Consider the following 25,906-nt stretch of genomic DNA (forward strand, 5'->3'; position numbering starts at 1 on the left):
TGGCACAATCTTGACTGCAACCTCTGCTTCCTGGTTCAAGCGACTCTCATGCCTCAGCCTCCCACGTAGCTGGGATTACAGGTGTGCACCACCACGCCCAGCTAATTTTTGTATTTTTAGTAGAGACAGGGTTTTGCCATGTTGCCCAGGCTGGTCTCAAACTCGTGGCCTCAAGTGATTCACCCACCTTGGCCTCCCAAAGTGCTAGGATTACAGGAATGAGCCATCATGCCCTGCCAGAGCTTGGCTTATTATTTCAATTTTAGAGATAAGGAAACTGAGGCTCAGCAATAAATGACTGCCCAAAGTGGCAGAATAAGCAGCATGTTTATCTCTAGAGACCTGCTCTTTCCTCCTGATACCATAAAGTTGTAAAAATGCAGTTACGGCCGGGCGTGGTGTCTCACGCCTGTAATCCCAGCACTTTGGGAGGCCGAGGCGGGCAGATCACGAGGTCAGGAGATCGAGACCATCCTGGCGAACACGGTGAAACCCTGTCTCTACTAAAAATACAAAAAAATTAGCCGGGCGTGGTGGTGGGTGCCTGTAGTCCCAGCTTCTAGGGAGGCTGAGGCAGGAGAATGGCGTGAACCCGGGAGGCAGCAGAGCTTGCAGTGAGCGGAGATCGCGCCACTGCACTCCAGCCTGGGCAACAGAGCGAGACTCCGTCTCAAAAAAAAAAAAAAAATGCAGTTACACTCAACGTTCCCCTATTGAGCTTCTGTTCTGGGCAGGGCTGCATGCTAGGTTCTGCGCCGCTAGGGTTGGGGACCATGATGAAGATGAGAGACATAGTGCTGTTCTCCAAAGTCCCGAAGGGGACAAGTATGCCACCTCTACACCTTTCTGGTCATAAGGCAGAGAGTGGGGAGTGTTGTTTAAGTAAGACCTTCTGCTCTCATTGCCATAATTCTGGATTAGGCAGGTGGGGAAAAGGAGAGCCTGTAGACAGAAATCTAGCTTCTCAGTTGAGGGAGGGGGCCTCCTGAACAAAGGAGGCCACCAGCCTCCGGGAGACAGCGAAGGACTCGTAAAAAACGCTCTGAGAATCCAGCTCCTCAAGGTGCCTACTCTGGGCCTCCTCTGCACCTGGGCACTCTCCCACATGATCTGCAGCACACACTCTCATATGTACACCATGCCACACACCTAACTGCATTCACACACATATCCTTCACCCTCCAGGTGCCAGGCTCACATCTGCTGTGAAGGAAATTTGTCTGGAGTCCCAGTGGGACCCTGAGGGTGGACATTAACTTACCCAGAGGACTGATTCATTCTTGTTGGTGGATCAGGGATGAAGTGGGTCCAGTAGGGACCCTGCCTCGCCCGCCCCACCTTTCAGTCAGCCCCTTCCCCATTCAGCAGCTGACCCCCTCCCCACTCATACATATTTGTTTCTGCCCTTTGTTTTCCTCCCTGGCCAAATCCCCAAGGCTTCTTTGGTGATTAACCTCCTGCTTTAATTAGCTTAGTGGGGAGGAAAGCAGAGGCAGGGCAAGTTCAGGGTGGGAGTCTGGGGGGAATCTCATTTCAGTGGGGACAGGAAGGCTCAGCCCAGCTGGTGGCCCCACAAAAATGCCTAGCACACAGTAAGTCCTATGCAACTGTTTGCTATTTCTATTAATGTGAAAGAGAGTCACGTGGTCCACAAAGCAAAAACTTTCTCCCAAAGAGACCCCATGGTCCCCAGTACCACAGTCTCTGCAATCCAGGTTCCTGGGACAGAAGGACGGGACAAGAGGCAGAAACAGACCACTCTCTAGGACCTTGTCTCTCCAATTCTTCCTCTTTCACTCTTGCTTGGTGGAAGTAGCATCAAATCCCACAATAAGGTTTACTGTTGATCTTATGTTAAATCCCCAGTCCAGGGGGCAAACTTCCCCAACTCCAGGGCCCTCCCGGGTTCCTCAGTCAAGGTTCTCCTTCCCTGGATCTTCTGCCTAGCAAAGGAAAAAAAGCCCTGCAATGTGCCAACTCCGCTCCCCCCGCCCCCACAAACCCACCCCTTCTGAGATCCTCAGCTCAGGTTCCAGCACTCCCATTAGTGTGCAAACTCACTCTTTCCAAGGAACAGTTTAGGGAACTGGGCTAAACAGCTCAGCCCTCAAGGCCCCACATTGCTAAGTCTGTGAAGTCAATTCATCTGTTCCCTTGCCTCTCAGCAGGACTTTACCTTACAAACTAGTTCAGATTTTTGTTTTTCAAGTCACTCTAGAAAAGGACACCTTACCACTGTGGCTCACCCACCCACTGTTATAAAACTCTTTATGGAAGTTCTTCTTAAAGTCTGACCTCGAGCCCTCAAGCTGCAGTGCCATCCCTTCTTCCCTTGGGAAAGATCCAGACACAAAAAGGGTGATATAAAATAAATGCAGAAGATACGGGGTAAAGGGAGAAGAAAAAATTGCATTACACTCCACCTTCCTGAAACTCTAAAAGTGCCTAATTCTCCAAGCCTTAGAAACTTCATTCTCACCGAATTTCCGGAGTCAAACGGGAGTGAATGGTTCTGTGTGTGTGTGTAGGCGGAGGCCGGAGTCTCACTGGAATGCAGTGGCAGGATCTAGGCTCACTGCAACCTCCGCCTCCCGGGTTCAACCAATTCTCCTGTCTCAGCCTCCTGAGTAGCTGGGACTACAGGCGCCTGCCACCATGCTCGTCTAGTTTTTGTATTTTTAGTGGAGACGGGGTTTCACCTTATTGGTCAGGTTGGTCTCGAACTCCTGACCTCAGGTGATCCACCTGCCTCTGCCTCCCAAGGTGCTGGGGTTACAGGCGTGAGCCACCGCGCCCGGCCCTGAATAGGTTTTCAGTGGGAGAGGGGTGGAGGAAACAGAGTGGAAATTACGATGAGTGCTAAAGAACAGATCACCCCAAGCTGTATTCACAGCCCAGGCCTGAAGGAAGTCTGGGTTCCCAGTCCATCCTGGTCTCTCCTCCCTCCTTCTGTCACACCCAAAGCTCAAGGCCCTCACCCCAAACGGTTAAGTCACCCCAGGCCTTTAAGACTTTTCCTGCCTCCCCACTCTCCGTCCGACTCCCACTTCTATCCCTCCACTCTGTCAACCTCCGCACCTCATCACTCCACCGCCCTCCCGACCCCCTCCACCGAGCAGAAGGACGTGAACTAACTCACCTCCCAGTCGGTGCCTCTGAGATCTCCGAGACTGGGGGGGGCGGGGGACGGACGAGGGGAGATGGCTTGCTGCTTAGGGATGAGGGGACCCCATCCTTTGCCAGGGGGTTGCAGCCCCAGCCTGGCACCCCTTCCTGGCCCCCACAATGCGCAGAGCCCAGCTCTCCCCCCATCGCTGCTGCGGGCTTTGTCTTCTCGGCCGAGAACCTTTCCCCGCGGCCGGGCTCCGGGATCGACTCTGGGAGAGCGGGAGGGGGAAGCGGAGAGGGAGCGCGGCAGGGAGGGGGGAGAGGGGAGCGGGAGAAAGCCGCAGTGAGCGAGCGGGGACAGCTCCCCGCCCCCCCCCCTCATTTCCATAAAAAAGCGGGCCCCCAGGACTGGCCGGCGCGGGGAAGGAGCGGGTCCTGGGAGGGGGCGCGCGGCGTTAGCCAGCTTCAAAGCCGCTCCGTTTCCGCATACTACCCCTTCTCCCCTCACCCTCCCCTTACAAAATTAGGGACCTCGACTTCCATCCCACCCCTAGCTTGCCCGGGAGCTGCGAGGAAAGACCGAAGGGCACTATCCTCGGGTCAAGGAATTTGTCCCCGCGCCCCCAAGGGCGGGAAACTACAACTCCCGGCATGCCCCGGGCGCCCCCGGCGCGCCCCCCTCCCGTCAGTTCCATGCTGCTCCATCCAGTTCATTTAAAACAAAAGAGTTTGAGCGCTGGAAGGGGCTGGGCTCTATTGGGGGCCACTGAGCGCCGCTCCCGGACTGGGGCTCGGTGCGGGAGCCTAACGGGGGCGCCTGGACGGCGGGGGCTAGAGACTCCCAGGTCCGAGGCGGGAGGGGTGGGGGCAGAGATCCTGCAGCCCCCCGCCCCCCGTCACCCCCGGAGAGGAGAGGAGATCTGCTTTCTTGGTTTTGCTTCTCTTTCCCCCCACCCCCACCCCGGGGGCTGGGGCGAGGGGAGTCGGGTTACAGGGTGTTTGGGGAGGGGGGCTTAGGGGGAGGGTCTATCTTTCTATCTCGCTTTCTTCCCCCCTCCCCAGTTCTTTGTTCCCCCCTCCCCACACACCCCCTCCTCTCCTCTCCCCTCCCCTCCTCTCTCCTCTTTTCCCTTCCACCACCTCTCTCTCTCTCTCTCCCTCTCTCTCTCCCCCAGCTTTTGTTTCGCCATGCCTAGTCTAGTGGTATCTGGAATAATGGAAAGAAATGGGGGCTTTGGAGAACTAGGATGTTTCGGGGGAAGCGCTAAGGACCGAGGGCTGCTGGAAGACGAGCGCGCCCTTCAGCTGGCTCTCGATCAACTCTGCCTCCTGGGTTTGGGGGAGCCCCCCGCCCCCACGGCGGGCGAGGACGGGGGAGGTGGGGGGGGCGGCGCCCCCGCGCAGCCGGCCGCCCCCCCGCAGCCGGCCCCGCCGCCGCCGCCCGCGGCGCCCCCGGCCGCCCCGACGGCGGCCCCCGCGGCGCAGACGCCCCAGCCCCCCACCGCCCCCAAAGGGGCGAGCGACGCCAAGCTCTGCGCTCTCTACAAAGAGGCCGAGCTGCGCCTGAAGGGCAGCAGCAACACCACGGAGTGTGTTCCGGTGCCCACCTCCGAGCACGTGGCCGAGATCGTGGGCAGGCAAGGTAAGCGGGGCGCCGGGACCACTGAGAGGGACTGTAGTGGGGGCACTCCGTCCCTAGCGCGGAAAGTTCATTTCTTCCCTTCTTGCCCGCCTCCGGCTCTGTCCCTTCCCCACAAAGAGAGACCCGCCCCCTACCCTGATTTCCAAGTGCCACAAAGTTCCCAGCTACCCCTAGTCGGGACGGTTCTCCAGATCTTTCCTCCCCCAGAGCTCTGCCCTTAAACAAAGAAATATCCTCGCACTGGAAGAGGGAAAGGGGAGGGGATCGGTCTCCCAATCCAGGGAGGCTGTCCGGAGGGGGTGTCCACTCCTAACCAGAAAAACTGACGGAATGTGCAAAGAGTTACTCAGAAGCCTGTACTCTGATATCTGCTCCTACGTTGGGGAGGGGGCACCCCTGGGGCCCCCAGCCGCCTGGAGTTACAGACTTTGGGGGAGACCTGGCCCTCGAAGCCAGACTGAGTATCTGTCTCTTTGTTGGGCTGAGTGTAGGAATGGAAGGGGGTGTGGCCCAGGGGAGGGTCCCAGCCTGGGGAAGAGGCGGTGAGGGGGGCTGCTGAGAGGAGGGGGTCCTGTGGTCACCCACACACCAAAGTTGGACTGTCTCTGGGGTTTTGGAAGGGGTGTCTCCAAGGAAGTGCTACGTCCTGGCTTGGACCTCTCCTCTTCCCTCTCTGGCTTTTGTTCTGGGCTGGCCACGGCCTTGGGCCAGAGGCCTAGAGAGGGGTCTCTGGTAGTGAAAGAGTAGGACAGGGCAGGAGGGGGAATGCTGGGGGGCAAGAAACCTTCACCTGGAAATTTGGTGGAGGGCGTGTGTCTGGGTCTGTTGGGAGGGGGTGCAGAATTAATCCAGCGTAGTATGTCTGGTACCACACCCTCTGCTGCTCCAGCATCCCTGGGTGGGTGGGTGGGGGTGTTGGTGAAGGTCCAAATTGAGCAGACGGGATCTTGGGGACCCTTCCCTCTCCTGGCTTCTCCAAGGAGAGTGGGGGGGGCGGGATTTGGAAATTGCAAAGAGCCTGGGCTGGGGAGGTATGGGGTGGGGGAGGAGTGGGGGAGGAGCTGTCCCACAGTGGGGAACAATAGAGGAGCTGCATTCCGGCTGGGAGTGCGGGAGGAGGCCGGCTTCTGGCGGAGGAAAAGGAGAGGCGGGCCAGGGGGGCCCCTACTCCACAACCCACCTCATCCACTGGGAGTGCTGGGGGTTAGGGGGATTTCACCGAGAGATCCAGAATGGAGGAGGGGAAGATGCCACTCCCCTACACAGCCCTCATTCCCTGGGGCACTCCATCTCTTGAGATTTCTGATTTAGAAAGTTGGATTTCCTCTTGTCAGAAATTGGGGATCCAAAGCCCTGGAATTGGGTGGGGACGGACATTGCTACCTTTTCTTGGGTGTGGGGGTGGTCTTGGGAGGCCCCGGAATTTAATGGAGTCATTCTTTCCTCTTCTGCCTCCGCATCAGATGGGCTTGTCCCTCATAAAAGTAAGGGGATTTTTTATTCACAAAAGATAAGCCTGCCCCTCAGTCAAGTATATGGAAGTCCTCCCTCTTGTCTAACCTCCCTCCTCCTGCTGCAGTGTTAGTGCTCCTCTGTTTGACCTCTAGGAAGGTGAAGCCCAGTAGGTCTTCCCTTCAAGAGATGCTTCTTCAAGGTTGCAGAACCCAGGAAAAGACCCACCACCAGTTTTGCACCTCCAGGCCTCTAGCGTTTCTTCTTACTGGGATGTCTTGGCCTGTCCTCCTCACCCCAACCCCAACTGCTAAAGATACTTAGCTCTCATTTAAGTTTTTGGACCCAAAACTTAGAGCCAGAACCCAGGTGCCCATCAAATGATATGTGAGTAGAAATGGTAGGAGAGGGGAGTTCACTGTTTTGCGACCCTCCATACCTCGAAAATAGAACAATCATTTACTGACATTAAAGCAGCAAGGATGTGGGCTGGACAACAGGTAGGACTTCTTAACTGCCAAGAGGTCTGAAGACAAGAGGGAACAAGCAAATTCTCCTTCTTAAGGTCTTTTAAAAGTGAGGGGAGGGGGCAGAGTGTGGTGGCTCACACCTGTAATCCCAGCACTTTGGAGGCCGAGGCGGGTGGATCACCTGAGGTCAGGAGTTCAAGACCAGCCTGGCCAACATGGTGAAACCCCCATCTCTACTAAAAATACAAAAAATTATCCGGGTGTGGTGGCAGGTGCCTGTAATCCCAGCTACTCAGGAGGCTGAGGCAGGAGAATCGCTTGAACCCAAGAGGCGGAGGTTGCAGTGAGCCGAGATCATGTCACTGCACTCCAGCTTGTGTGACAGAGCAAGACTCTGTCTCAAAAAAAAAAAAAAAAAAAAAGTGAGGGGAGGGGCCCCAACCTACTCTCTCCCCCCCACCCCCCAATCTGCCAGCATTGAAGCAGCAGCCATCTGGAGTGGAGGAAGGAGGAAAAAATGAGCTCACCTCAGGTCTCAGGTTGGAGGGTTGGGGCACAGGCAGAAAAGTAGGACCACTTGGTTTCGGTTGCAGAGAAAAAGGTAATAGTGAATTGTGCTCAGAGAAGGGTGTGAGTGGGTCTATATGTGAATGGGGTTGAAAGTCGTGGGTGTGGGTGTGTATAGGAATGTGCTGTTTGTGTGCTGGGGAGGATGGGGATGGACAGTGGGATGTATGAAAGGCCGAAACACAGGGACTTGATGTGTGTATGAAAGAGGTGTATAAAAGTATACATTAGATTTTATCTAAATAAGTATTATTTAGATAAAGGCACATCTCTTAGGTACATGTGTGCGAACTCACACACGTGACATGTGCTTCCCAAAAGGGCATGAGTCTTGGAAGCTCTGTGTGAAGCTAGGAGCAGGAAAGAGGAAGGTAGGTAAGGAGGAGAGGGACTTGTTCAGACCCCAGGTCAGCAGCTTTTAGAAACAGTAGCCCTTACTTTTCTCTCTAGCCTTCTCCCTCTTTGTCTCTCTTTGTCTCATTTTTCTTCTTTCTCTTCCTGCCTTTCCCTAACCTCCCAGCTTTAACTCACTCCTACTTCAAAGCAGGAGTGTGGATCCAAAATACCTCTCCCTCACCCTACTCAGCCCCAGCCCAGCTCAGTTCTCTTGCCCCCAGGGTATAGGGGGACAAGAGTGACATGGGGTTGGGCACTGTTCCCTCACACAGAAGTTTCTTTATTTCCATACTCCTCCTTTCCTCCTTGAAATTATGATTCTCAGACCCTTCCCAGTCCCCCACACCCTAATCGCTGCTGCAAACTCACTATGAATTTGAGGCCCACTGAGAGAAACTACTGAGTGGAAGGCATGTGGGGCAGTCATAGAGCAGATAGACTTCAGTGGTCCCTGGGTAGTTTGGAGGACACTTTTAATGATCAAGGGTCACATGAGTAGATTGTGAGACTACTGAGCACATTGGGGTTCTGTGGAAACATCAGGGTCAGTGACAGATGTGGGGGGTGATTAAGTGATTTGGAAGTTTGTGAGTAGCCAGGCATCAGTAGAGAAATTGAAGGAAGAGCAAATGTTGGGGGAAAGGAGTGTAGTTTGTGAATGGATTTGAGTTACCACCTTGTCTGGGAGGGTCAGTGATTATTTGGGGGTTTTGAGGAGTGAATGAATTTGGAGGGCCCTGAATGGAACTCAGGGAAAGTTAGTACATTTTGAAATCTGTGGCTGCTAGAGACATTAGGTACATCTGAGATCTGATAAATGGGTTCTTCAGGTCAGGGTGGACTGTGTGTGCAGCAGTGGGCATTTCAAGGGGTAGACTGAAGGGTTCCTGGGAGGCTATTTGGGTGAGGATCAGGAATTTATTGGTCCCAGCACAAACCTTGCTGTGTGCGATTCTTTGTCCCCCTCCTTCCCCGCCCTATCCCAGGCTGCAAGATTAAGGCCTTGAGGGCCAAGACCAACACCTACATCAAGACTCCGGTGAGAGGCGAGGAACCAGTGTTCATGGTGACAGGGCGGCGGGAGGACGTGGCCACCGCCCGGCGGGAAATCATCTCAGCAGCGGAGCACTTCTCCATGATCCGTGCCTCCCGCAACAAGTCAGGTGCCGCCTTTGGCGTAGCTCCTGCCCTGCCTGGCCAGGTGACCATCCGTGTGCGGGTGCCCTACCGCGTGGTGGGGCTGGTGGTGGGCCCCAAAGGGGCAACCATCAAGCGCATCCAGCAGCAAACCAACACATACATTATCACACCAAGCCGTGACCGCGACCCCGTGTTCGAGATCACGGGTGCCCCAGGCAACGTGGAGCGTGCGCGCGAGGAGATCGAGACGCACATCGCGGTGCGCACTGGCAAGATCCTCGAGTACAACAATGAAAACGACTTCCTGGCGGGGAGCCCCGACGCTGCACTCGATAGCCGCTACTCCGACGCTTGGCGGGTGCACCCGCCCGGCTGCAAGCCCCTCTCCACCTTCCGGCAGAACAGCCTGGGCTGCATCGGCGAGTGCGGAGTGGACTCTGGCTTTGAGGCCCCACGCCTGGGTGAGCAGGGCGGGGACTTTGGCTACGGCGGGTACCTCTTTCCGGGCTATGGCGTGGGCAAGCAGGATGTGTACTACGGCGTGGCGGAGACTAGCCCCCCGCTGTGGGCGGGCCAGGAGAACGCCACGCCCACCTCCGTGCTCTTCTCCTCGGCCTCCTCCTCCTCCTCCTCTTCCGCCAAGGCCCGCGCTGGGCCCCCGGGCGCACACCGCTCCCCTGCCACTTCCGCGGGACCCGAGCTGGCCGGACTCCCGAGGCGCCCCCCGGGAGAGCCGCTCCAGGGCTTCTCTAAACTTGGTGGAGGCGGCCTGCGGAGCCCCGGCGGCGGGCGGGATTGCATGGTCTGCTTTGAGAGCGAAGTGACTGCTGCCCTTGTGCCCTGCGGACACAACCTGTTCTGCATGGAGTGTGCAGTACGCATCTGCGAGAGGACGGACCCAGAGTGTCCTGTCTGCCACATCACAGCCACGCAAGCCATCCGAATATTCTCCTAAGCCCCGTGCCCCATGCCTCCGGGGCCCACTCCACGGGGCCCACCCTGGACCTGTTTTCCACTAAGGCCTTTTGGAAAGCGGTGATTTGAGGGGCAAGGTGCTTAGAGATACTCGCTCGCTGGGGAAGGGGGGAGGGAGGCAGTGGTGGCTGGAGGGTGGGCCACTTTCAGAGCCTCTGGTCACCCTGTCCTGGAAAGATTGGGAGGGGGCCAGACTGAAAATTTTACTAGAGTTACAACTCTGATACCTCAACACATCCTTAAATCTGGAAGCAGCTAAGAGAAACTTTTGTTTTGCCAGAGGAGAGGTGGCCGCTAAGGCATTCTGACCTAAGGCATTCTGACGCCCTCTGCCCACCTCCCCCGCTGTGTGTCACTCCACCCCTTCTTGCGAGGAGGGGGTGGGTAAAAGGGAGAGGGAGAATTACCACCTGTATCTAGAGGTGCTCTTTCCAATCCCTAAGCCCTCTGGTCCTGACCTCCGACCTCCTAGCATGACCCTTTACCCCCCACCCCACCCCCATATCCTGTTTGTGAAACTGTCATCAGTTTCCAGCGGTGTAAGGGACTTGGAGCCCTATCAGAAGTTGCGTAGATCTTCTAGGGGTTGGGGGAGAGAAGCATGTCAATCGTTTCTATGGCTGAAAGGCTCAGAAGCCATCTGTCCCCACAAAGCTGGGCTAGAGGAATCTGGAGAGGGGTGCTCCTCTCTGCCCCCGCCCCTCCCCCCTTCACTCTCTTCCCTTCCTTTGGGATCTCCCCTTTCCTCAATTCTTTCCTTTCCCTCCAGCTCTTTGCTTTGCTTTCTTTTGGTGGCTGTCATTCCCAGCTCTGTTCCTTATCTTTGTCTTTCTTCCCTTCCCCTTGCCCCTGCCCCTTCCAGCCCAGCTTTGGGGACACCATCCTCCTGGGGAGAAGTAGGGGGAGGAATATTTGATTGGTCCCTCCATTCCTCTTCAGGCATCTAGAGGCCCTCTCCCCAACTCCTCCAAAGAAACATCTCAAATTCTTAATGGAATGTATCCCCATTCTCAGTGAAAATGTGAGGAGGGGACTAATACTGGGGTAAAGGGTCAAACCCCTACCTTCATCACCTATGGGCATTATATTTAGGGAGTAGTTCTTGGGCTGGATATTCTGGTTGTGGAAGTGGGGGCGCCAGAGTAGTGTGTCTGCTATTTAAAGGAGCAGGAAAGGGCATGAGGCAGGAGGAGAGACTGGTGGAGGAAAGAGCTGCTCTTCCCATGCAGTGCCCAACTCCCTGCACCCCTCTCAACCTGACCTGAACCTTTATTGAATCCTTATTAGCTTGAATCCTTATTAGCTTGAATCCTCCATGCAAATCATGGAGTCTGTGTCCCACCCGATGTGGTTGAGGAGAAGCCAGGTCTTCAGAGAGGGGTCAGCCTGGGGCAAAGCAGGATTGGGGGGCAGCAGGGCCTATTCTGAGAATCACATATTGTTACAGGCCTTGCACCCCCTTTGCTGCTTCCCTCATGCTCATTTGGGGCTGCCACCAGCTCTCCACCCTCCTGGTTCCGCTGGCCGGGCCAAGAGAGGATGGAGGGATGGGAGTCCCAGGAGATCCTTGTAAATAATGGGGTGGGACTGTTCTGAGTGATCGCCCGAGCACTTAAAGCTCCAGAGTCCCATTCTTCCTGGATGGAGCAGGTGGAGGTGCAGAGGGGATTTCCTCCTCTCCTTCCTCCTGTCGAGAATTAACACCTCTCCACAGCCTTCCCCTCCAGAACACCAGCCAGGGAGGGGAGGGGAAGGAGGTCACAGCCAAGAAAACTGCCCTGTGACAACTTCCCTCCTTCCCGCCTATGTGAGCCATCCTGAGATGTCTGTACAATAGAAACCAAACCAAATGGGCACCCTCGGTTGCCGGGGGCAGGTGGGGAGGGGGGTGGGAAGAAGGGATGTCTGTCTGTCGATCCCCCTCCCCCTCTCCACTCTTTACCCACAAAGGCAGAAGACTGTTACACTAGGGGGCTCAGCAAATTCAATCCCACCCTTACCAACTGAGCCAAACCTAGAAACAAACACAAAACACACATAGTGAGACAAAATAGAGGAGAGAAAGAGAGCATGAGAGGGAGCGAGACAGGCGACCAACACAGAGGAGAGAAAACAAAAATAGCAAAAAAAAAAAAAAAAAAAGCAGTTCTTTATAATTTAATATTCTATTTTAATAAAGGCGTTTATTACCATATAAATGTAGCAAAGAACCTGGGCTAATATGAAAAAAAAAAAGACTTTTTATTAGGTAATTTATTATATGAAAAGGATATTTTATTTTATGATAAAGTGATCCTTAAAAAAATAAAAAAACTTTAGAAGGTTTAGAATATATGTAGGGAGAGAAGAAGAAAAAATACATTTGTATTCAGAGTTAAATCTTAAAAAAAAAAGTGTTTTTAATATATGTTTGGGTTTACGTTGCTTTTTTCCCCCACTTTTTTTTGGGGAGGAATGTCATTTGCTTTTCTTGGGGGAGCATCCCGGGATGAATGGTGGAGAGAGGAGCTGGGGGAACCCGGTCCCTCCTGGGGCCCTTCCAGTAGATTGGATTTCACTCCATGGACTCCTCCTCCCCTCTCCCCCTCCCCCTCAGGGGAGCCGGCAGAGCCAAACAAAGAAAGGGATTAACAAGAAAGGAAGAAGCTGTAGGACTAAGGACTGAGGATCCTGGGGTGTCCCCCACCACTTTCCCCTGCCCTGTTCCAGGGCAAGTGAGGAGGGGAAATCCAGAATTGAGGCCTAGCAGGCCTATAGGAACCCTCAGAGATGTGTGAGATTTAAGAGATCTAGATTTTTTTTTTTTAACCAAAAACGAGAAAGAGAAGAAAAAGAGAAACCGAGGGGTTTAAAAGAAAAGAATACTACAAAATAATAATTATTAATAATAATAATTCAAATTTATTTCATATAATCCTAGAGAGAGAAAGAAACAATTACTAGTTACTTAGTAGACAATATTCAGATAGCTTAAAGTTTAGTAGCATTGAGGGCCCCTGGGTCCAGTAGAATGTATACAAGTCGTAAGGAAAAGATAAATAGAGGAGGGAAGTGGCTGAGTCCACCCTGAGTTACCCCATCTTCAGATATCAGGGTTGGAGCAGGTTACTAGCTGAAGATTGGGAGCTTCCAGTCTGCTGGGGTTGATTCTGAGAATCCTTGGATTTTTAAATTGTAGGACAAAGAAATGAGGGGTTCGTTTCCCAGGGTCTTGGAAAGGATGCACACTGATCATCTCAATAAGACGGGCTGGGCTGAGGGCAGCAGAGGAGGCCAAGCACATTCACCTGCACCCCTAGTACCTGGGCAGCCCATACTCCAAAGTGGTATGTCCTCCCCTGGGGCTCCCAGCTCAAACCCTCCCATGCATGCTTCCCCCAGGCCTAGCTGAGGAAGTCCTTCTTGAAGTGTGACCTCGGTCCACTTCTCTACAGATTGATTTAAGAGCCTGGGAAGTCATTCCACAAACAGACACACATGCACACACGCTTCTCACCTTCAGAGCTTCAAGAGCACTGAGGGGATCAGTCCCCTACCCCTGTTCCCAACCAGCTTTCCACTTAGCTTTGACCTCCATGGCAGCAGTGGCAGTAACAATCTCAATAATTGTTCTTTAAAGCTGACTGGTTCTTCACCTACTTGCAAAGTGCTTTCTTGTCTCATAAAAGTTAGATTCCAAGAGGGACTTCCCACGGAGTGGAGTGGAGACATTGTCCTTCAAGGCCTGGGAGAAAGGCATCCCCATGGGCACAGAGACAAGGGAAAGGCACAGGGACTTTGGGTGACCCCAACCCTAACCCTCTGCTCCAGTTCACCTCCATCTATAAGTGTTCAGGTAGTGGTCATCCACTGTGCCCTGGCCTGGGAACACACTGCCCTCCCCACACAAAACTGGGGGACTTGGCTTCTGCATGTGAGAAATCAACATTTTTAAAGCACTTGCTTTCTACCAACCCCAGCTTGCAATCACTGGGCCTTCCCCTCCTATTCAAGGGGGTGGAGAGGCCCCTTGGCTCTCCTTTTGGCAGGAGGAGCCTGCTTCATTCATTACACCAATGACTCTGCCATGCCCCTCCCTGGCCCTAGACCCCAAACACATCTCCCTCTCCCCAGTTTACTCTTCTTGCCCCACCTAGGGACAGATTCCCCCTGCTCTTTTTGTCCTAGAAACCCCGCTAGTTTGGGATGGTAGCGTCTGGGGTGGGGAGGGCTTCCCCTTCCCCACTCGAGGGTGCGGGTGGGGAAGGGTGGGGTGGGTGGAGACAGCCCTGGGGCAGGGAGGATGGTCTCTCCACTGTAGAAAGTAGAGTAGGATTGTGGTCAGACTTAATTTGAGGCATCTAGTGAAGACACATACAAATCCACCAAGGAAAAAGATTTCAAAAGCAAAATAAAAGCGGGAAATAAAACAGACCCAAGAATAGTCAAGTCAAAGTGATGTTGCACAAAATGCAGAGAAACCAAGAAGGGGGAGGGTTAATGTATTAAATGTGCTATTAAGAACTTAATTTTATTAAAAGTACTATTACTTAAGGCTCTGTCTTTGTTCTCAGCATATGAGTCTGTGCCATCTTGGGGTGAGTGGGAGGATCTGGGTGGGGATTGCAGCTTGGGGTTTCCTCTAGTGTGGCTTTGGGCTCCCTACACACCTGTGAGTAGTGGATATCTCCAGAGTTCCTTGCCACCCTTAAGTTCCCCCTCTTAGCTCTCCATAGCTCTGCTTGAGTCTTCAAGCTCTTAATCCCCTGCCTTTTCTCTCCATTTACTCCCTTCTCTTCTTTGGAGGTGCAGTCAGGCCTTGTTCCACCCTGACCTGAAGAACAGGGGAAGGTGACTGGGTGCAGTGGCTCATGACTGGGTGCAGTGGCTCATGCCTGTAATCCCAGAACTCTGGGAGGCTGAGGTGGATGGATCACTTAAGGCCAGGAGTTCAGGACCAGCCTGGGCAACATAGCGAGACCCTGTCTCTACCAAAACACAAAAAATTAGCTGGGCATGGTAATACGTGCCTATACTCCCAGCTACTCGGAGGCTGAGGCAAGAGAATCACTTGAATCCAGGAGGTGGAAGTTGCAGTGAGCTGAGATCACGCCACTGCACTCCAGCCTGGGCAACAGAGTGAGACTCCGTCTTAAAAAAAGAAAAACAGGGGAAGGTGAGGCAGAGACAGAGATGCTACCTGGACAGCCATCTCCTAGGCTCTATGGAAAGGGGGCAGAGAGCCAAGAGACAGGGACCCTCCCCATTTACCCCACCAGATTCAATCCATCCCTCTTCTTTGGGATCAGGAAGAAGACTGGATGGGCTGGGCTCGATGGCTCAAGCTTGTAATCCCAGCACTTTAGGAGGCCAAGGCAGGCGGATCATCTGGGATCAGGAGTTTGAGAGCAGCCTGGCCAACATGGCGAAACCCCGTCTCTACTAAAAATACAAAAATTAGCCAAGTGTGGTGGTGGGCGCCTGTAATCCCAGATACTCAAGAGAACTCAGGAGATACTCAAGAGATACTCAGGAGAACTGCTTGAACCCGAGAGGTGGAGGTTTCAGTGAGCCAAGATTGCACCACTGCACCCCAGCCTGGGCGACAGAGTGAGACTCCATCTCAAAAAAAAAAAAAAGACTGGATGGAGGACTTGGACCTTCCACCTCTCAGGCTTAAAAACCCCTTCCCCAGTACACACCTACAGGACAGGCCCTGACCCCCTCTTCTCCCTTGTATCTCCCGCTGCCTCCTCCCCTTGCCCCTGGCATTGCAGTGACCTCAGTTCTTGGCACCAGGGCCCTCGGCACCAGATGGTGCCCGCCGATGGTTTCCTTTGTCTCGCCTTCCAGATACCCCCTCCCCTCCATGCTCTCCTCCCTCCCCCACCTGCCCTGGGGGTTGGCAGAGGGAAGGGCAGGCACCTCCCATCCCCTTGGCACCATCCCCAGACCACAGAACTCCAGAGGCAGCTGGCCCTGAGGGGCAGTAGGTATTGTGGGGAGGACAGAGGAAGGGGATCAGGGACTCAGAGGAGGGGCCAAAGTTGAAGGGGAGGTGCAGACAAGGAGAAAAGGGAAGAACAGACGGGAGGCAGCAGAATGACCAGGCATTGATATAAAACAGCTTTATTTGAGGGTCCTAGTCTGTGAGGGGTGGACAGATAAAAGAGGTATTGTGATAGGGCATGAAGACCTTAAGACCCTGGGGGTGCTGTGAACAGGGAACAGTCTGATATTTGGAACCAAAGGGCTAGGAAAGGTCCCGGGGCTGAAGTGGGGACAAGAGGCACCAAAAAGCCAGTGGGGGCAGGGTGGTTCTGGCCAAGGTCAGAGGCTGATGCAACAGGCCCTCTTCTCCCCGGGGCCAGGCTCCTGCCCAGCCTGGGCACTGCCCAGAGTGATGGCATTGGTCCGGATGCTGTTCTGTCTCTGCTTGGACACCTTCGCAAAGATCTCTGGGAGGGCAGGGGGCAGTGATCAGGCCAGAAGATTTAGAGCCCATGCTCCCTCCTCCCCCACCCTCCACACATACTGCATGCCCCTTCTGAGCATGGGGGTGGCTACACTTGCTGGAGGTTTTGCAGGAAGGAAATGAAGTGTGGACATTGGGGTCCCTTCTACTTACTTGGGTGGAGAAGGAACCAAGAGTCAGCCCCATGGGGAGTGTGGCCTGTTCCTTCCCTGAGCTCCAGGTTGAGTGGGAGGCACTGGGGAGGGACTGAAGGGGACAGGCAGTGGTGCCAGGACCCACAGAGGAGCTGAGAAATTAGCTGGGGTGAGGGCTGAGTGTCTGCATTCCTACTGCTGCCTGCAGAAGCCACGGGGATGGAATAGGGGTGCAGAATAAAGGTAGGCTCTAACCTTTCAGGACAGTCTCAAAGGCGAGCTCAACATTGGTAGAGTCCAGGGCTGAGGTCTCCAGGAACAGCAGTCCATTGTTTTCTGCCAGGAAGGGAAACACACCGTTAATTGTGGGAGTCAAAGGCAATAATAATAATAGTATTAATGTTTGCTGTATACATTTGCCATGTGCTAAACTCTTGGCATATAGCAGATCATTTAATCCTTAAAACAACTTATGAGGTAGGTTCATTTAGAAAACTGAATCCAAGGCCGGGCGCGGTGGCTCACGCCTGTAATCCCAGCACTTTGGGAGGCCGAGACGGGCGGATCACGAGGTCAGGAGATCGAGACCATCCTGGCTAACACGGTGAAACCCCGTCTCTACTAAAAAATACAAAAAACTAGCCGGGCGAGGTGGCGGGCGCCTATAGTCCCAGCTACTCAGGAGGCTGAGGCAGGAGAATGGCGTGAACCCGGGAGGCGGAGCTTGCAGTGAGCTGAGATCCGGCCACTGCACTCCAGCCTGGGCGACAGAGCGAGACTCCGTCTCAAAAAAAAAAAAAAAAAAAAAAGAAAACTGAATCCAAGTCGGGCGCGGTGGCTCACGCCTGTAATCCCAGCACTTTGGGAGGCTGAGGCGGGTGGATCACAAGGTCAGGAGATTGAGACCATCCTGGCTAACACGGTGAAAACCCTGTCTCTACAAAAAAATACAAAAAATTAGCCGGGCGTGGTGGCGGGCGCCTGTAGTCCCAGCTACTCAGGAGACTGAGGCAGGAGAATGGCGTGAACCCAGGAGGCAGAGCTTGCAGTGAGCCCAGATCGCACCACTGCACTCCAGCCTGGGCAACAGAGCGAGACTCCGTCTCAAAAAAAAGAAAAGAAAAGAAAATTGAATCCAGAAACACAAAGAAAACGCATAAGGAACTTGCTCCATGTCCCACAATTTAGCAACTGGCGAAGAGCAGATGGGAGGCTGGGCCATGGGACTCCAGAACACCCTTAACCACCATATTGTGCTGCCTCTAAACCCAGAAGACTCCTGGGAAGTGTATCCTCTCCATAAGATCTTTGAGCATTGCAGGGTAGGGCTGCCTTAAAATCAACTATGGGCTGGGCACAGTGGCTCACACCTGTAATCCCAGAACTTTGGTAGGCCAAGGCAGGTGGATCACCTGAGGTCAGGAGTTCGAGACCAGCCTGGCCAAAATGGTGAAATCCCCATCTCTATTAAAAATACAAAAATTAGCCAGGTGTGGTGGCACATGCCTGTAGTCTCAGCTACTCAGGAGGCTGAGGCATGAGAATGACTGAACCCAAGAGGCAGAGGTTGCAGTGAGCCGAGATCACACCACTGCACTCTAGCCTGGGCAACAGATGGAGACCCGGTCTCAAAAAAAAAAAAAATCAATAAAGACAATCTCAGGGCAAGTGGTGGGACATCATGGGAGACACAGGGTCCCAAAGGGGAAGTGCTGGGAAATGCTGAGGAAGAGGGGATGAGGTAGAGGACTGTGTGGAGGAACGCCAGGCTTGGGGCTCTATGGGTGGGGGCAGGGCCTGGGAGGCTGCAAGGGGAAGGTGGGATAAGCTTGGAGGAGTCAGCCTGGGTAGTGGCAGGCTCTCACCAGCGAACATTCGGGCCTCCTCAGTGGGCACTTCCCGGGCCTGGCTGAGGTCACTCTTGTTACCCACGAGCATGACGACGATCGTGGCTTCAGCGTGGTCATAGAGCTCCTTCAGCCATCGCTCTACCACAGCATAGGTCTGGTGCTTGGTTAGGTCAAACACCAGGAGGGCCCCCACTGCACCACGATAGTACCTAGGTGGGAATGAGAAGGATGGACAGAGATACGATCGGGGCATTGGACCCAGCATCAGAGCAGAGCCATCAAGCTGGAACACCCGGGATCAGAGTACTAGAGATCAGGAAATACAGAAACTTGCAGCCAGGGGCCCAAAACCCAACAGAGCAGCCCAAGGCTCCTCTGCCTTCCAGGGACACTAGTCTTGGAGCCTCTAAAGTTTCACCTCCCTCGGCCAGGCATGGTGGCTCACGCCTGTAATCCCAGCACTTTGGGAGGCCGAGGCGGGTGGATCACCTGAGGTCAGGAGTTTGAGACTAGCCTAACCAACATGGAGAAACCCCATCTCTACTAAAAATACAAAAATTAGCCGGGCATGGTGGTGCACGCTTGTAATCCCAGCTACTCGGGAGGCTGAGGCAGGAGAATTACTTGAATCCAGGAGGCGGAGGTTGCGGTGAGCTGAGATCTCTCCATTGCACTCTAGCCTGGGCAACAAGAGTGAAAATTTGTCTCAACTGACTGACTACATAAAAAAGTTTCACCTCCCTGCTCTAAAATCTCCATTGGCTCCCTCATAGCCAGCCCCTCTACTTTCTCAGGTCCTCCTCCTGATTTTAGCCCCTACTCTTCACCAATGCACATCTGGGCTTTTGCCAACTCTGCCATCTTCAAGATCTTCCTCACATGGCTCCTCAACAGTGGCCTCTTCTCTCCTGTGGCCATCTTTCTAGGATTAGCTGAATGCCTACCTCTTGCAGCAGTCCCTGGCCAGACCATTCAAGGCATCACTGCAAGCATCCAGTCTCCCTCTTGGAGTTGGATGGGATGTCTTCAGACTACTGATGTCTAACTCCCAATTTATTGATGAGTCCACTGAGGCTCATGAGAGATCAGGTAACGAGGAGCGTGTGTAACCAAAGCCCCTGACTCTTGCTTCCTGCCCCCTGGCAAACAGACCCCATTTCACATGCTTAGGCCTCACACTGACTGAAAGACACTTTTTTTTTTTTTTTTTTTTTGAGAACGAGTCTCACTTTTGTCGCCAGACTGGAATGCAGTGGCACGATCTCGGCTCACTGCAACCTCCACCTCCCAGGTTTGAGTGATTCTCCTGTCTCAGCCTCCCGAGTGGTTGGGATTACAGTCACCTACCACCACACCTGACTAATTTTTGTATTTTTAGTAGAGATGGGGGTTTCACTATGTTGGCCAGGCTGGTCTCGAACTCCTAACCCTGTGATCTGCCCGCCTCAGCCTCCCAAAGTGCTGGAATTACAGGTGTGAGCTGCCGTGCTCAGCTGACACTTTTTTCTTGAGACACAGTATCGCTTTGTCACCCAGGGTGGAGTGCAGTGGGGCGATTTCGGCTCACTGCAACTTCCGCCTCCCAGGTTCAAGCCATCCTCCCGCCTTAGCTTCCCGAGTATCTGGGACTACGGGTACGCACCACCAAGCCCAGCTAATTTTTTATATTTTTGGTAGAGACAGGATTTCGCCATGTTGCCCAGGCTGGTCTCGAATTCATGAGCTCAAGCAATCCACCCACCTTGGCCTCCCAAAGTGCTGGGATTACAGGTGTGAGCCAACACACCCGGCCTAAGAGTCACTTTGGATGTGGTGTCAGGAGGCCTAACCTCCTATGTGTCCTCTGAGTCTTCATAAAATGCAGATGGCAGGTTCAGCTTTTGGCCATCTGTGGTTAGATGAAAGTTGCCAAGTGCAGAGCATTGTGCGGAAGTGAGGGGGCGCTCTCGATCCGTGCAGCTTGCCCCCATCCCAGTTCCACCCTGATTTCACCTTGCTTGTATTTATACAGAAATTAATTAATTATAGCACTTTACTCTTGTGGTACTTTAAGGGTTACATAAAATGCCAAATGTAAAGTGCCTTGTCCCTTCCTGGGCACATAGCAAAGGCTTAGTAAGTGGCAATGATTCCTGCTTTTAGTAGTACTAGTCAGTATTACTATATCCTGGCTTGTGCTGGTTCTGTTTACAGTACCTTTTATCTTCTGTGATCTCCACCCCCACCACCCAGAGCCCACTGCTGAGCCCCCTTGCCTCCTCCACCCCAACTTCTCCTCCAGAAGTGTTCCTTGACTTCCCCAGAACTCCCACTACCCAGCAGCCCCCCAGGCCCGGGCTCACGCCGAGGTGATGGCTCGGTACCGCTCCAGGCCAGCTGTGTCCCAGATCTGAGCCTTGACAGCAGCGGTGCCCAACATCACAGTGCGGGTGGAGAACTCAACCCCGATGGTGGTGCGGCTGTCGTGGCTGAACTCATTGCGCGTGAATCGGGAGAGTAGATTGGTCTTCCCCACACCTGATTCGCCGATCAGCACCACTGAAGGAGTGGAGAGATAAGGGCTGAGCATGGGGTAGAGCAGCTCCAAGCCCACCTGAGCTTGCAGGGTCTGCCCAGCAGAAAAAGGGAACTGAGCTCAGAAAAAAGATTAGGGAACGGAGTCTCCTGTGAGACTGGAGTCTGCAACTCAGCATAGTGCATCTGTCCCGGTGGGCAGAAAAGCCAAGAGTTTAAAACAAAGGGGCTTGACGGGTTATAGCCTGGTCTGTTGAGATATGGTTGCAGAGTCAGCCTGCATCTCTAGTGAGGGAGTGACATCTGTGGGCTGTTTATGAGTGTCATGCGGAGACATTACTGTTGAGTGTGAATATGGACAGGGATGGTTGGAGGTCGGGGGGTGCACAGTTCTGGACTAGGACTAGGAGTATGAGAACATTGTGCTTGTCTCTATATGTATGAGCCGGGAGGACAAGTGGGAGGTTTGGTGTGTGTGTTTGCATAATGAACAGAGGTGTGAATCGAAGTGTGGGTAAGGAGAAAGTTTGGCAGTTGACACATCTGTGGGTGAAAGGAAGGCATGTGTGCTCATGTGTGTGTAAAAAGTTAGGTTCCAGTTGTCCCTAAGGAGGGGCAGTCCCACATGGTTAAGAGCATGGGACTGGGTGTTAGACCAGCTATGTGTCCTTCAGCAAGTTATTTAACCTCTCTGAGCTGTCCTTTTCATGTGAAAAATGGGGAAGACATTAGTATCTACCTTAAGGGTTGTTGTAGGAAGTAAGTGAGACGTTGCCCAGGATATAGTAAGTGTAAAAATCATGACTGGTACGATTGTTCTTAGCAGGCCAGAGTTTTTGCCTTTGGGTTTTCAGAGACAAAGGATTCACCGGAGGGGCCATGAAGACCCTTTAGCCTGGTGGGCAGCATCCAGGGCCCAGTCTTACCCACTGTGGATGAGCTGGGGGCTGGGGTAGCGTGTAGGGGGCTGATGTAAGTATAGCCCACAAATTGCACTGGCACTGAGCTGAGCACACAGAATTAGAGGAGGCCACCCAGAGTGGTTCTGGAAAGGCAGGCTGGCACCCAAGGACTGGGAGCCACATACTGTGGGCTCTGGTCCCTGCTCAGCTTCTAACTAACTGTGTGAACTTGAACAAGTGACTCACCTTTTCTCAGTCTCAGTTTCCTTGCTTATATAACCTATAAAGGCCTCCTCCAACTTTAAAAGTTTCTTGGCTGGGTGTGGAGGTTCACACCTGTAATCTCAGCACTTTGGGAGGCCAAGGCAGGAGGATCTCTTGAGCCCACGAGTTTGAGACCAGCCTGGGTAACATGGTGAAACCCCATCTCTACAAAAAATACAAAAATTAGCCAGGCATGGTGGCATGTGCCTGTAGTCTCAGCTACTTGGGAGGCTGAGGTGGGAGGATTGCTTGAGCCCGGGGGGTGGAGGTTGCAGTGAGCCGAGTTTGTGCCACTGCACTCCAGCCTGGGTGACAGAGTGAAACCCCAACTCAAAAAAAGAAAGAAAGAAAAAAAAATTAGCCAAGTGCGGTGGCAAGTGCATGTAGTCCCAGCTACTCAAGAGGCTGAGGTGGAAGGATTGTTTGAGCCCTGTAGGTTGTGGCTACAATGAGCTGTGATGGCATCACTGCACTCCAGCCTGGGCGACAGTGAAATTGGGTCTCAAAAAATAAAAATAAAAAAATGTATATCTAAACATTCCTTATTTGTGTAGGACAGTATGGAAAAGCTGGAAATAATATTGGATATGTGTCGGTAAGAGGATGTGTGTGTGTGTGTGTGTATGTGTGTGTGTGTTCCTGCCTCTCCCCTACTGGGCACATCCCCATCCCATCCCTCTCAGTGGGTGGGCTCTCAGCCCTAGCTTCATACCCCAAAGGTGCTTAGGGCAAGGGCATTGAAGTCAGACTTTGTGGCCTTTTGTAAACTACTTTGCCTCTAAGCCTCAGTTGTAAAGTGGAGATACTAATGGTTCATATTTACAGTGTACTGAATGCTTACTATGTGCCAGGCAGTGTCCTTAAAAGCTTTACACATATTACCTCATTTAATCCTCATAACAATGCCATGAATCCCATTACTATTTTCCCTGTTTTTACAGACAAGGGGCTTTGGAGGTCAAATGACTTGCCCAAGATAACAGGGCTCCTGTTGTAAACACAGAGATGTGCTGGCCAGATTAGCCTTCAAGGAAGGACTTGCCCCCAAGCTGCAGGGAGTGCAAGCTGCAGACAGGCTCCAGCTGTCAGCTCCTTCAGCATCTGCCTCTGGTGCAGACAGCGGCCTCACTGGAAGTCATGCCTTTTCTGGGCAGCCTACACCCAGTGCTCAAGCAAGGTGAGGCAATCACAGAGCTCCCTGCCCTTGACCCAGGTTTTGTCGAGCCTGTGTTGCTGTTTAACTTCTCCCTCTGCCCAATTATGTTTCCTCTCCCTTCCTTTCACAGGTGCTGATTCATAAAAAAAATTGAGCTGGGCGCAGTGGCTCATGCCTGTAATCCCAGCACTTTGGGAGGCCTAGGAGGGCGGATCACAAGGTCAAGAGATTGAGACCATCCTGGCCAACATGATGAAACCCCATCTCTACTAAAAATACAAAAATTAGCTGGGCGTGGTGGTGCACACTTGTAGTCCTAGCTACTCAGGAGGCTGAGGCAGGAGAATCCCTTGAACCCAAGAAGCGAAGGTTGCAGGGAGGTGGAGGTTGCAGTGAGCAGAGATCACTCCACTGCACTCCAGCCTGGGCAACAGAGCGAGACTACGTCTCAAAAAACAAACAAACAAACATTGAACACCCCAACTTCTCAGCGTCTGCTTCTAGGGACCCCAACCCTCAATACTTTTTTTTTTTTTAAAGACAGAGTCTTGCTCTGTTGCCCAGGCTGCAGTGCAGTGGCACAATCTCGGCTCACTGCAACCTCCGCCTCCTGGGTTCAAGCAATTCTCCTGTCTCAGCCTCCCGAGTAGCTGGGATTATGGGCACGTGCCACCACACTCAGATAATTTTTTAATTTTTTTTTTTGTTGTTGTTGAGACAGAGTCTCGCTTTGTCGCCCAGACTGGAGTGCAGTGGCCGGATCTCAGCTTACTGCAAGCTCCGCCTCCCGGGTTCACGCCATTCTCCTGCCTCAGCCTCCCGAGTAGCTGGGACTACAGACGCCCGCCACCTCGCCCGGCTAGGTTTTTGTATTTTTTAGTAGAGACGGGGTTTCACCGTGTTAGCCAGGATGGTCTCGATCTCCCGACCTTGTGATCCGCCCGTCTCGGCCTCCCAAAGTGCTGGGATTACAGACTTGAGCCACCGCGCCCGGCCCTAATTTTTTAATTTTTAGTAGAGACAGGGTTTCCCCATGTTGGCCAGGCTGGTCTGGAACTCCCGACCTTAAGTGATCCTGCCGCCTCAGCCTCCCAAAGTGCTAGGATTACAGGCGTAAGCCACCGCGCCCGGCTGACCAACCCACAATACTTGTAAGTGGCAGGGCTGAGATCTGAACCCAGTCTGGCTCCTGACCATGTTACACTGCCCCTCAAAATAAAATATGACTTTTGGGGATTGTTATGGTATGAATGAGGTAATGGCTGGTATATAGTAAATGCTCAATAAATGGTAGTTCCTCATATTATTGCCCCAGACTATTGCTAACCCTTTCCTTCCTGAAAAAGATGCCAGTAGTACAGGTTCCCCAGATCCAGGGCGGGTGCTGGAGTGAGAGTCCCAGCTCAAGGGAGGGCTGGGCTGAGGTTGGGAGAGGCAGCGGGGTAGGGTGGCTGTAGAGTCCACCCTGCCCTAAAGGAAGTATGAAGGTGGGGCTGGGAAACAGCAAAGGGACCAAAAACAGGGGCTAGAAAGATACATGCTTGCTTCCAGGGACAGCCAAGTTGAGCCCAGTGCCTGGTATGCAGATCCAGTGAGTCGGCCAAGGGACAGGCAGACGAGGCTACAACCCTAGGACTCCTCTGGATTCTATCAGACTCTGTGGCAAATTCATGATATTTTCTGTCTTCCCTATGTATTTATTGCCCCACCCTATAATGGGATAGGTCTCTCCTTTCTCTCCTTCCCTGTACACCTGCCCAGAAAAGATGACTTTCTTCCTCTTGTCTGCTGGTTTCCCTTTCTTCTCAAGAGAGAAGTCCTGGCCGGGTGCGGTGGTTCATGCCTGTAATCCTAGCACTTTGGGAGGCCAAGGCGGGCAGATCATGAGGTCAGGAGTTCCAGACCATCCTGGCCAAAATGGTGAAACCCTGTCTCTACTAAAAATACAAAAATAAGCCGGGCATGGTGGCAGGCGCCTGTAGTCCCAGCTACTCGGGAGGCTGAGGCAGAAATCGCTTGAACCTGGGAGGCGGAGTTTGCAGTGAGCCGAGATCATGCCACTGCACTGCAGCCTGGGGGACAGAGCAAGACTCCATCTCAAAAAGAAAAAAAAAAGAGGGAAGTCCTTTCTGAAGTCTGACCTCCATCTCTTGTGCTGCCCTGGCTGACACTAGGGATTTGGGTTTCTATTAGGAACGGGGCAGAGGAGCCTAACTCAGCACTCTTAAGGAGGGATCAACGTCATTATTTACCACAGTAGAGCATACTCAGAAGCTCCCTCACTTTTGCCCCTGCAACCAGGCCCTCCCCCACTCCCTACAGCTTTCTTTCTGAAGGAATGAGGAGTCCCAGGATGGGGCCCTCTCTGGCTCTATCAATCTCTTTCTGGGTCTCTCAGGCTTCCTCTTGCTTCAGGGAACCCAACTCACCCTTGAAGACAAAGTTATAATCTTCCTCAGTTCCATTCCCCATCTTGGCTCCGCATGGAGGGTACAGGTGTCTTCAGGGGTAGAGATGACAAGTCTGTGTTGGCTCAATACCCTCAACCCTCAGCTCTCAAAAGATCTGGTCCTGCCCCTCCTCTCATTAGGGGTAAGGGGACTTCTGCAGCCAGAGGGATTGGGGGCCAACTCAAGGTTAGGCAGGGCCGAGGGAGGATTAGCTCTGGCAGGTGGGGGTGCTGTAAGGAAGCTGAGAGGACGGAAGCTGAGAACAGGAAGAGCAGGGTGGCTGGAGACCTGGGGCCCAGGTGGGTGGAGAGACGATGACGTCAGACAGGTTCGACAGGTTGGGTGTCTGCTGTCAGCCTGGCCTCCCGCAAGCTGGAGAACCAGCTCCAGCGGGGTTGGGGGGAAGCTAAAAAGGGACAGGACCTTCAGAGA

The 25,906-nt window shown here is 53.3% G+C and overlaps 3 protein-coding genes across 4 annotated transcripts in view; 1 reads left to right on the top strand and 2 right to left on the bottom strand.

Annotated features, from left to right (window-relative positions):
• Positions 1-3,689, bottom strand: part of LMNA (lamin A/C) — a 61,229-nt gene extending 57,540 nt beyond the window's left edge. For both annotated transcript variants that reach the window (XM_077996640.1, XM_077996636.1), the window contains exons 1-2: positions 3,640-3,689; positions 3,140-3,377 (exon numbers count right to left, since the gene is read on the bottom strand). The gene's annotated coding sequence lies outside the window, so the exon portion shown is untranslated. The remainder of the gene's footprint in view (positions 1-3,139; positions 3,378-3,639) is intronic.
• A 140-nt stretch (positions 3,690-3,829) lies between these two features.
• Positions 3,830-14,288, top strand: MEX3A (mex-3 RNA binding family member A). The gene is made up of 2 exons (XM_015111858.3): positions 3,830-4,750; positions 8,622-14,288. The coding sequence occupies exons 1-2, from the start codon at positions 4,297-4,299 to the stop codon at positions 9,728-9,730; spliced, it is 1,563 nt and encodes a 520-aa protein (XP_014967344.1). The 5' UTR covers positions 3,830-4,296; the 3' UTR covers positions 9,731-14,288.
• A 1,554-nt stretch (positions 14,289-15,842) lies between these two features.
• RAB25 (RAB25, member RAS oncogene family) lies at positions 15,843-25,735 on the bottom strand. Its single transcript, XM_001116371.4, has 5 exons — positions 25,454-25,735; positions 20,531-20,726; positions 18,204-18,397; positions 16,594-16,674; positions 15,843-16,187 (listed from the first exon to the last, which is right to left on the bottom strand). The coding sequence occupies exons 1-5, from the start codon at positions 25,494-25,496 to the stop codon at positions 16,060-16,062; spliced, it is 642 nt and encodes a 213-aa protein (XP_001116371.1). The 5' UTR covers positions 25,497-25,735; the 3' UTR covers positions 15,843-16,059.
• Between the last annotated feature and the right edge of the window lie 171 nt (positions 25,736-25,906).

This window comes from Macaca mulatta, chromosome 1 (genome assembly GCF_049350105.2).
Source record: "Macaca mulatta isolate MMU2019108-1 chromosome 1, T2T-MMU8v2.0, whole genome shotgun sequence".
NCBI classification, from domain to species: domain Eukaryota; kingdom Metazoa; phylum Chordata; class Mammalia; order Primates; family Cercopithecidae; genus Macaca; species Macaca mulatta.

Bases quoted from the DNA above. Each gene is read 5' to 3' on its own strand.
- MEX3A (XM_015111858.3), top strand. From the start codon at position 4,297: ATGCCTAGTCTAGTGGTATCTGGAATAATGGAAAGAAATGGGGGCTTT. The intron at 4,751-8,621 runs GTAAGCGGGGCG...GCCCTATCCCAG, and splicing joins CGAGATCGTGGGCAGGCAAG to GCTGCAAGATTAAGGCCTTG.
- RAB25 (XM_001116371.4), bottom strand. From the start codon at position 25,496: ATGGGGAATGGAACTGAGGAAGATTATAACTTTGTCTTCAAGG. The intron at 20,727-25,453 runs GTGAGTTGGGTT...CCACTCCTTCAG, and splicing joins TTATAACTTTGTCTTCAAGG to TGGTGCTGATCGGCGAATCA. The intron at 16,675-18,203 runs GTGAGAGCCTGC...CCTTCCTGGCAG, and splicing joins GGAGGCCCGAATGTTCGCTG to AAAACAATGGACTGCTGTTC.